Here is an 11,161-nt window from a genome sequence, read left to right as displayed (position 1 = left end):
TCCTGGGTGTGGGTCTGGCAGGACTCACCCTGCCTGCACTGCCTTTCCTGGCGTTTCTGTCTGGGCATTTTTGCTTCCAAAGCAGCTGCTGGGCTTGGAGGACCTCGACATAAAGCCGGGAATAAAATTTCAAGACAGAAAGACAGGACAGAGGGCTCGACAAAACCGACATTGCTGGGCATCGGATGCAGGCCAGGGCAGGGATGAGGCTGCCCCGCTGCTGTCCCAGGCCCCGCGCTGCAGGAAGGCGACTCTAACCCAACACTCCTGCGAACGTCCCCTGGGCATGAGGGGGCAAAGCGCTGCTGACTGCGGCCGCGGTATCTCGCTGTCAGCGTGCCCTGGGCAGCAGTTCCAGCAGCACAAAGGTCAGCACGGCCGCGTGTTCCCTCAGGAGCCGGCCCGGTGAGCGGGCCCGGTAGAACGAGCCTGGTGAGCCAGCCCGATGAGGGGGCTCGGTGAGCGGGCCCGGGCCCCCAGCGGGGCCGCCCTCCCTCAGCCGGCTCCAGAGTGACCGCCCGCCCGCCCTGGCCCCGCCCCTTATCGCCACGCCCCTATCGCCCATTGGCTGCGCGGGCCGAGGCCCCGCCCCGGCGGCGGTTGGCGCGCAGCGGCGGGGGCGGGGCGCGGAGCGGGAGCGCGGCGGCGGCGCGGAGTTGCGGCGCCATGGAGACGGCGCTGCCGCTGCCGGTGCTGCCGCTTCTGCTGCTGCCGCTTCTGCTGCTGCCGCTGCCGCTGCTGCCCCGCGCCGCCGCCGAGCAGGGTGAGCTGGGCGGGGCGGCGGCGCCTCCCGGTGCTCCGGCGCCCCCCGGTTCTTCGCCGCTCCCGCGCCCCCGGCCGCGCCGTGTCCCCGCTGCTCCGTCACCGCCGTGTCCCGCGTGCCCGGCTGCCTCGGCGCGTAGTGTGGCCGCATCGGCCCCGACTTTGGTTGCCCGCGGCGGGTCGGGCTGCGCGTTGCGGTAGCGGGAGCGGCCGGCTCGGCTCTGCGGTAGGGTTGCTCCGGGGCTGGTCGGACGGGTTGTGGGGCGGATGTGCCGCAGCTGTCCGGGGCGCGGAGATCTGCCGGAGGAGCGGGAGAGGACGGACGGGTCCTCGTGGAGTGACCGGGTCAGCCCGAGGTGTCCCGGTCCCCGCGATAACCGGAGGCACGCGGCAGCGCGCTGCCAGTACCGTGACAGCGAGACGGTTCGAGCCCTGGGGTCCAGCGGAGACTACGCTGCCACGGACGGAGCCTACTGGTCCCGGAGGCGAGAAGAGTGTCTCGGAGCATCCCGGAGTGCTCCGAGCGGAACGGTGGTCAGGGATGTGCCCGCCGGCGATGCGCCGCCGCACCCCTTGTTCCCGGTGTCTGAGCCCGAGGCTCAACCTGCCGGTCGGGGGCTGTGGCTGTTTGCTGGTTGTGGAAGGATCGTGAAGCTGTGAACTGAGAGAAATAGCTCTTCCTGTCAAAGATAGAATTGGCTGTTTTGTGGGAAAAGGGTGTCGTTTGCCGGGGAAATCCCTCTTTCAAAGCAGCTGCTGGTGCCTTTCAGTTCCAGCATCCGCACGCTGTGGGCATGGTACAGTGGCAGTTTTCTGTGGTGTCCGAGGAGTCGTCCCTGGGGTTGCACAGTCGTTAGGGCATTGATCAGGCACCTGTGAGGTTGTTCTGGGTGTGCAGTGGCGCTTGGTGCTCGCACGGAGATGCCATGGCTGGTGGAGCCGGGGTGGGAGCTGCTCCCGTGAGACCTGGCACAGCATTGGCACTAAGCTTCCCAATGCACGGACTTGGTGGGTTTTACCACCATTTTTTACCAGCTTTTCCTGTGTCAGTGGTTTTCCTAACATGCTCTCTTCCCTGCAGTTGTCCTGCTGGACTCAAAGGAATCGCAGGCGGAGCTGGGCTGGACCTCACACCCATCGAACGGGGTAAGCACGGGGGTGGGATTGTCCCTCTGCACCACTGGGGAGGGTGAAAGGGTCTGTCAGCTTCTTGGTGCTGAGCAGCATTTGAAGTCCTGCCTTATGAGAGCTTTGCTTACCTCAGAGCTGGGGTGGGGCTGGCAGCCACCGGACCATTCAAGGTCGATGGGTAGCTTGGCATGATCAGTGGCAGGAGCCCCTGGGAGCAGAGTGAGGAGTGAGGTCCCTCCTCAAAAGGGATTTTACACTACTAAAACAAGCCAATAAGCACTGGCTAGTTATGGCTTTGTACTGTGGGTCTCACACCAGCATGACGCCGAGGGTCAGTCAAGCCCTTAGGATCTGAGGGCTGTGGCTGGGGAGGTTACTGGGAGCTGTATCATGTAACATTTATTTCATCAGCCCCTGGCTTTGCTGCTGGTGTTGGTCTAAAGGCACTTTGAGTAAGCTTGGAGTTGTGCTCTTTGCAGCTTTGGGTTCATTTTCCTGAATGGAAACAAAGCGTTCAGAGGGAAGAGCAATAGGACCTGGAGTCATCTGTGTGGCACAGCTGTTTGCAGAAGAAACTCTGTTCTGGATCTGTTTTGACTGTTTTGCATAAATTTACCCCTAGAAAGAATTGCTTTGGGAAATTGCCAGGTTGTCATTCAGGCTGTGAGGGTTGAATCATGGTTTCACTGATCAGAATCTCTGCTGATAGCTTTGGGGAAACACTGTTTCACTTGCAGTCAGAGGATTTATCCTGTTGTAGCTAAAACTTCTGGCGGAGAAGCTTTGGGGAAACACTGTTTCACTTGCAGTCAGAGGATTTATCCTGTTGTAGCTAAAACTTCTGGCGGAGAAGCTGCTGCTGTTCATGAAGGTGTTTGACATCCTTGTGTGATGGTGTGACTGCTGTCACATCTCCTTAGAGATGGATTTCTTGGAAATCTTGGATTTCTCTGGGTGGCCCAACCCCATCCAGGGTTACACTGGTAGCACTGTGTGGATGCACCTGCCCAGGGACAGAAAATCTGAGGAGTACGTGGGAGATGAAGGCTCTGGCTCCTCAGCAGATGATGTGTCCAGAATCAGGCTTTGTTTTCCAAGATCTGCTGCCAGTGCTGCCTTTCTGGTTGTGTTTTCACATCTGCACCTCTGCGGAGAGCTCAGGTGTTAGGTGGTCCAGGAGCAGGGTTACTGCAGCTGATGGATTTGGTGGGCTGAGGACTTCCAGTGCCTACAGTCTGTGGCGGGGAGGCTTGTGGTAGTGACATTTATTGATGTGTCTCTGCTGGGGCAGCTCCCGAGCTTTGTGTTTTATCCCCAGTGGGAAGAGATCAGTGGGGTGGATGAAACCTACAAGCCAATACGCACGTACCAGGTCTGCAACGTCATGGAGCCCAACCAGAACAACTGGCTGCAGACAGGCTGGATCGCCAGGCGTGACGGCCAGAGGATCTTCATTGAGCTGAAGTTCACCCTCCGGGACTGCAACAGCATCCCTGGTGTGACGAACACTTGCAAGGAGACTTTCAACTTGTACTACGTGGAGTCTGACTCTGACCTGGGCTGGAGCGTCCGTGAGAGCAAGCACACCAAGATTGACACCATCGCTGCCGACGAGAGCTTCACACAGGGAGACCTGGGCGAGCGCAAGATGAAGCTGAACACTGAGCTGAGGGAGATTGGGCACCTGAGCAAGAGAGGCTTCCACCTGGGCTTCCAGGACGTGGGCGCCTGTGTGGCGCTGGTCTCCGTACGGGTCTATTACAAGAAGTGTCTCACCACCGTGCAGAACTTGGCCATGTTCCCAGACACAGTGGCAGAGATGGCCTTTGTGACGCTGGTGGAAGTTAAGGGCACTTGTGTTGCCCATGCTGAAGTGGACATGGACAACCCCCCTCGGATGCACTGCAGTGCGGAGGGCGAGTGGCTGGTGCCCATAGGGAAGTGCATGTGCAGCCCTGGCTTTGAGGAGAAGGACGGGGGATGCAGAGGTAAAAGTGGCCATTGGTGTCCTGGCAGTTTTTGCTTGTGTCAGTCTGTGCTGCTGCCAGACTTCTCTGGTGCCTGAGCACAGTTTGGACAACTGGAATTGTCTTGTGTCAGCAATATGTTTGTTTGGGTGATGGCAGCTCCCCAGTGAACCACCAGAGGTTTCTATGAGGGTGGCAGTTGGAGGGCATGGGGCTGCTCTGCAGCATGGTGCTGGCTGGGCAGACATGTCAGAGCTCTGGATGCTGTCAGGAATTCCCACAGCTTTATCTGAAGTGTTAAAATTACTCTAGAACATTCATATCCCTATTGATATGCTTTGGACACAGTTCAATAATTTGTTGACTTTACAGCTCACAAGCTTATGTTTAAGGGCAGCTGCAAAAATGGATGTACCCTCTGCATCCCACTAACAAGCCTGGGGCTGTGACCACTTCCATCTCGCTTTCAAAGGCAGGTGAGAGCCAGAGATGCTGCCTGTCATGCTCTTCCTCAGAGTGTGAGAGAGTTGCTGGGCTAATGCCACCCCCAGGCACCTTCTTGCCAGCTGGGACCTGGGAGAGAGGGTGTGTTCTTCAGTAAAACACATCTGAAAAGACCCTTTGCTACCCATGCCTGGTGTCCAGATGATACCTTGGATGTCTCCCTTATCACCTCAAAAACAGATTGAGAGGAGAACAGCTAAATAAGCCCCAGGCAAGTGGAGTTCCCCCACACTGGAGGCAGGTGGTGCAGTAGGGGAATGAGCTTTCTGCCCTTCAGGAGCACCTCCAGGCTTTTCACTGTGCTGATGGTGCTGCCTTCCTCCAGGTGGTGGGATGCCCTTCCCAGTGCTCTGGGCAGTGGCTTCTCCTTAAGAAGACCTTATTAAAGCTATCAAATTGAAATCTCAATGCTGTTGATTGCTTCAGTGGCTGCATGGCAGCTTGCCATGCTTTCCACATCTGTTTGGAGTGGGGAATTTACATAGTGAGTCCCAGAAGGCTTTTGCTAATGTTTCAGGTTTCTCTGTGTTGAGTTTAAATAATTCATATTCTCTGAGGAAAAATATTTGAAGTAATTTAATGGACATAATTAAGTTTCTCTCCCCTCTCACAGAAAGCAGGTCATTAGTCATTCTCTGTGGAGCAGCGTCTGATGTCTGGTCAAATATCAGAAAATAGTTTTTAAGGGTTGAAAGTTTTGGGTTTGTTTGCAACCCTGCATTAGCATAGTGCTAAGTGAATAGCTTTAAAAGATTTCTGATGAAAGATGCCAGGGCTGTGAAAATTCTTCAGTGAGGACAAAAGCCCTTGAGCTGGAGGCAAGTGGGTGTTTTGGGAGTTTGAGGGTGTTAAACCAGGCAGGTGATGGCACAACACACCCGGCTCCACCACTGTGATCCTGTGCTGGTGGCTTTGGAGGGCTCAGAAGGTGTGAATCCTGCTGGCTCATGAAATTTCTTGGCCACAGTCTCTGTTGCAGCTCTTGTGGGCCTGAGAGGTCCGGGTGGTGGACTGGGGGTGGTGGGGGCTTTGCTGCTGCTGGTGCCTGTGGGGTGGCATGGGGGCCAAGGTGATGCTTGAGGGTGGTGGTGGCAGCAGGACTGTGGTGGTGGCGACAGTGCAGGATGCAGGAGAGGAACTGGTGAAGGTGTTTAACCTTGGTGGCAGAGCTGGTGTCCCCATAACCGTGATTTAAATACTGAAAACATCCAAGAGAAGATTTGTATCCTCACTTTGAAATTAGGAGAGATGACAAAAAGGCCAATAGGACTTCTGACTCTGCTAATTCTGGCTGCAGGAAAGCTGAGTCTTTCCATGTCCATCCTCCTGTTCTGCACCACTGCTCCAGAGGCACCCCAGCACTCCTGGCAAGTTTTGCACGTTTCTGATGAGTTGTTTTGGTGTTCGGTGGAGTTCAGCCATCTCTGGGGTGGGACTGCACAGCTTTAGTGTCTGTTTAACATCCACTCACAGAGAAGAGGAGAGTTTGTCACTGAAAATGCACTCAGACTGCTTGTCTTGTCTGATGTATCTCTGTAGCCAGATGCTGCTCTGTGCTTAGTCTGACCATAAAACCCATTCCCAGAAGACGCATGGCAGGCAATGGGCAGTCCTGTGCTCTGGGGATGATCCCTTACCCATCCCTGTTTTGTTTTCACTTAACTTTTCAGCTTTGATGTCTTTTTGCCATTAATTTTTTCAGGTGTGAGCTGTAGCCCCTTTGTGGTGTTTGTTTTGTGATGTGTAGCAATAATTTTTGTGTAAATGAAGCCACGATGTGGGGGATCTGCCTGACATTTTCATTCAAAGTTGTCTCCTTCTGCTTCATCTTTTCTATCCAATCTCTAGTAATATCTGCAAGGAGAATTTTAGCAAAGCTCAAGGTTAATATTTACCAGCCAGATTTGCTGCAAATGAGACAATTTAAACCAGACATTGCATGAAGATGATGGAGGCCAGTTACCAAAAATAGCTGCCAGGCACTCTTCTTTGACAGAAACGTAAATTTGTGCTCTGGCAAAGTTTCCTCCTCAATTAATTTTCCTCCACTTCTGACAGCACTGGCAGGAGCCAGCTCTGCTCTGCTGCTGTGTCCCATGCTCTGCTGCCCCTCACCAGCACCTGGAACCCTGCTTGGTCTGGTCAATGATGGTCTAATTAGTGTCCCTGTCCCTTGCCTATGGGAATGACACCACTGGAAACAGTTTTAGAGTTGAAATAGTTTCTAGTGCTTTGTCAGGATTTTAAAATGACATTTTAAAGAGATGAGTGTTGCTGCTTTTCTGGGGAGCAAAACCTCGCACAGGAGGTGGCTTCAGTGACAGCCTTGTCCACAGGTGCTGTTTGAAATGGGGAATAACAGAAATTCCCCCTCCTTGTCTGCATCACTGGATGGATTTTTGAGCAGCATGTTGAATTCAACCTGCTATGGACAAGACACAAGGAAGACTTATTTGTATCTCTCTTAGGGAGAAAGCAGAGGTTTAGGGTGGGAGTGGGATGTGGGGTGAGTAAGATGCTCTTCTGTCCATTGGATATGTCCCACCACAGCATTGTGTCACTGCAGTGTCCTTAAGTGGAAAAGAAATAGTTCAATTGATAGTTAGAGAATTTTAAAATAATAAATTACAATATTTTGTCATTTACTGCTAAGATACCTCCTGAAGCCCGAGGTCTGCTTTTCTGTTTAAATACAAAAAAGATGGATCCAAATGTACAGCACTTGGAGCTTTTGATTTGTTTCATCTTTTATACATTAGCTTACAAACCTGTACATGCTCCTGGAGTGTACTTTATCTGCTGACTGATGCTGGAGGATTATGCATATGTTTATTTTTCCTCCTGGGGCTCTGCAAGTTGCACAAAGCACCAGGTTTTGCTTTCATCATGGATGCAGTCACAGGCATCCCACAGTCAGGCCCTGTGCTTGCTGCTGGGTGGAATTGGAGGAGATGCCAGAGGAACTCTGGAGCTGGGCACACTGAGGGAGGTTGTGAGGTGGGATCAGCCGGGTGTTGGATGCTGCTGCCCACCAGCCACATGTGGAGCAGCCATGTAAAATGAGCTCTCTTTCCAGTCTCTCTGCAGTAATGCCCATCCTTGGTGGTGTTCATCATTTGGGATTGCACGTTACATTGCTGTTCACAGTGTGCCTGAAATAATTATGGCTTTGGAAGTCGTGACACATCCAGACACAAATCGCTCCATGACATTTAATTTCAGAGCAAGCTACTCTGACAATTACAAGCATCACAAGTTGCTTGCAGAATTCCTGTGAGGTTAAGGTCATGGATATCTGGCTGCTGGATGAACATGTTGCATGGGCTGTTGAAATCCAGAGAGGACGTGTCTTGCCCACAGCTGAGGGGGTTTGTGTGAGCTAAAGTGTTCAGCAGTGTGCTGGAGAGGCCGGTCAGCCAGTCCTTCCCCAGGAACTGTTTGGTGGATGCATTAGGGAGCTGAGAGAGACAACAGAGAATTGCACTTGGCTCAGCGGATGTGCCTGCTTCAGTGTGTCCTTGAGGAACATTCTGGCATAAATAGCAATGAGGTTCTGTCAGTCCTGGCTGGATTAATCAAATGCACTCTGTTAGATATTTCAAGACTGTCTTTCTTTAGACTAAATCACTAAATTTAATTTTGGCTGTTAAGAGTTCGTTGTCGGGGATGCACAAGGATCTTGCCCTTGGACACAGGTTTTCATTTTAGTACTCCACAATTTATTTAACAAGGACAAAAATTACCGTGTAGCATTGTCTAGAGGTGTCAGAATTGCTGGCAATGTGTTGCACCATAGGCTGCTTGTTGAAAACCAGTTATTAAAAACCTCCAAACTGTGTGGAAGGCAAGGTGCTTTTGGATTCTCTGGGGTGGTGCAGCCCAACGTTCCCACCCTGGCAGACATGGAACCGAGGTGAGAAGAACCTGACTCAGTGCTTGCATTGATTGCTCCTCATGCTGACTTTGTCCCTCTCACACTGACACAGGGACTGGACACGATTGCTGTCCCTTCTCTCTGCCTGCAGTATTGATCACAGCTGGTGCAGTAAGACAAGGTGAGATCTCAAACTCAGTGTGGTGGGGGCAGGAGCCTCTCTGCTACCCAAGGGCATTTTTCAGCAAGGCTCTTTGGCCACCTCAGTGCACCACTGAAACTCTGTTCTGTCAGTGATTTACACAAGGTGCCCTGTCTGGTTTGGGCAGTGTGTCCTTGTCCATGGGCACTGGCTGGCAGCATCTGTCCCTCCTTGGGGCTGCACCCCCTGTGCTGGCCTGAGGCACTTTGGAGCACTGATGAAATGTTTGGAACATAATAAACAGTGCCTTGATAATGGGATTTAGATAGGTGGAGTAGGGATGTGCCAGCCTGGTCCAGAGAGGGGTCAGCAGGAGCAAGAGCTCCTGTGGGAGATGCACTGTGAACAGCTGGGATGGCAGTGGTGAGACTGCAGGTTTGAGTGCTGCTCGGGGAGGGCTGGATGCAAGCCTAAGAGCTGGAGGGGGCCCAGTGCTCCCAGTCTGCCCTTTGCTGGGAGGGATTGGGATTGTCAGGCTGCTGGGGTGCCTCAGCTTGTGGTGCTGTCCTGGTTCTTGCTGTGGCACCCCCAGTGCTGGCTGCCTGTTTCCCCAGCTGCGACTTTCCTAAAGAGCATTTTTATGAATGTCTGCTTCAACAGAGAAAATTAACACACATTAAAGCAGATGAACTTTGTCAAATACAATTCCATGACCAAAACTGGAAAGGAATTGATTTTGGAAGACAACTGAGTTGTAGTGTTAATTATAAATGCCTGTATAGGCACTTTGAGTGAGGCTGCAGCTGTTATTAATTCATGCTGGCACACCCAGTGCTGCTGCTGGTAGGGCTTCACTGGGAAGGGAAATGGAAAGCTGTCCTGTGCCACTGGAGTAGGAAACCATGCATTTTCTAGGTCTGCATCCTCAGTTGCCCCTGAGGACGTTGCTCTCTCTCAAAGATACCCGCTCCTGTCTGAGGAGCCGTGTCAGATGAGGTGGAAAGAGAAGCCTTTCCCAAGGTTACTTCATGCTGGGTATTCGGCCAACCTGCCTCACAAATCAGTGTAGTTCATTCTGCTGCTGATCTGGCAGTGTGCAAAGTGTTACCTTGAGGGGGAATGTGCTCTCTCTGTCAGTGACAGGGATCAGGCCCACTTGAGGAGCTTCTGTGGTCAGCAGTGATGGAGCTGGAGAGAGGCAGTTGATCCATCTGACCCATCTGACTGCTTCTCTTTGGCTCTGGGACCATGAATTATTGAATTTTATTGTTTAATAATTAGGTTGTGGTAGCACCAGAGGACCAGAACAGGATAGAAAGCAGTGTACAAAAAAAAAGAGAATTTCATTCTATAAATTGATGACCTGATCCCCCAAGAGCTGTCACATACCCACTGCAGAAATAAGCACTGTGAAATGACAGGGACACCTAAACCAGCTGGAGACCAAGAAAAACACTCGTAGGATGAAGTGGAAGAGGGTGGGAGTTTGTCTGAAAAAAGAAACAGAGACACACATATGATGCATCACATGTGCTGGGCACTTTTGTTCTTCTCAAGGGCAAATTTTGGACAGCCAAGGAAAAAAAATTAGCAAGTAAAGCCCATGGCTCCTCGTGGGACACACTCACATGGGGTTGTGGTGCCTGCTCCTGGGACATGCAAACTGGGACATTTTGTACCATTATTAATGACAGACACTTGTGTAAACTTACTTCTGGCTGTTAGAAAACAGGGTGGACTGGTCTGAAAGACACTTCTAATTGGAAATTTTATGAGATGTCAGATTTGTGTGACAGGCACATCCGAGGGATGGAGGTCTGGTTTGGTGCTTGGATCCCATCATGTTTGTAAACAGGATTGATTTTCCTGTCATGTCTGATGCAGTGATATTTCTGCCCTGTGTGGTGGTCATTGCTGCCTAACTAAAGGAAAAAGCACTGTCTCCATTTTATGAATATACTACTAGTTCTGATTTGGTTTCTCAGCTCTAAAGAGGGAACTGGGACTTTCGGGGGTAATTTTAACATTTGCTGGTTTTTCCTGGTTTATCTAGCACCCTAGATAGGGAGTGACATTTACTATGAAAGTCAGTTAGAGCTACAGAACCCAAATGGGTAGAACCAAGGGACATCTTCCTTGGTGCCAGGATCATGCAGGTGTCTCAGGGAAAGCAGCTTAGAGGGTGGTATCTGCTGGCCAGGGGCAGCAAAGGAGGTTCCAGGAAACAGGGAAATGCAATCATCAGACATGTCCCAATTTGTCCTGTGCTGCTCCCCCATTAACACCCTCTCTCTCTTTCAGCTTGCCTTCCGGGGTTTTACAAGCTCTCCCTCCGTCTCCCTCTCTGTTCTCCATGCCCTGAGCACAGCTTCACACATGAGGAAGCCTCCACGTTCTGTCTGTGCCAGACAAATTACTCCAGGTCTCCTTCAGACCCACCATCTGCCTCCTGCACACGTAGGTCTCGCTGGAATGAGGCAGCAGCCCAGGCACTCTGTCTGTCCTGCAGCACAGAGCCAGGCAGTGCCCAGGGCTGTCCCTGCCTGCTCTGTGTGTCACCTCGGGCTCTGCTGTGCTGAGTTGGTGCTGCAGTGGGGAGGGGATGTCTCGGGGTCTGGGTGTCGAGGTGACCCCAAGATTGTTAAAGTCCTCATTTCCCAGCTTGCGCAGCCAAAGAAGGAGTCTGAATGCGTAGGGTTGGCTTCTCAAGGTTGTTTATTTTTCCTTCTTTCTCTGACCTGCTGAGCTCTGTCCAGCAGGTCAGCCGTGGCATTCTGTCTG

At 52.2% G+C, this 11,161-nt stretch overlaps 1 protein-coding gene across 1 annotated transcript in view; it reads left to right on the top strand.

The window, feature by feature from the left end:
• Window positions 1–666: 666 nt before the first annotated feature.
• EPHA10 (EPH receptor A10) overlaps window positions 667–11,161 on the top strand; it is a 28,648-nt gene continuing 18,153 nt past the window's right edge. Inside the window, exons 1-4 of the mRNA XM_053964529.1 lie at window positions 667–763; window positions 1,844–1,908; window positions 3,212–3,881; window positions 10,682–10,837. Of these exons, the coding sequence (XP_053820504.1) occupies window positions 667–763; window positions 1,844–1,908; window positions 3,212–3,881; window positions 10,682–10,837 (988 nt within the window). The remainder of the gene's footprint in view (window positions 764–1,843; window positions 1,909–3,211; window positions 3,882–10,681; window positions 10,838–11,161) is intronic.

The sequence above is a fragment of the Vidua chalybeata genome, chromosome 25, assembly GCF_026979565.1.
Source record: "Vidua chalybeata isolate OUT-0048 chromosome 25, bVidCha1 merged haplotype, whole genome shotgun sequence".
Taxonomy (NCBI): domain Eukaryota; kingdom Metazoa; phylum Chordata; class Aves; order Passeriformes; family Viduidae; genus Vidua; species Vidua chalybeata.
The sequence above is the reverse complement of the archived record's forward strand: the minus strand, read 5'-3'. Positions and strand labels throughout refer to the sequence as shown.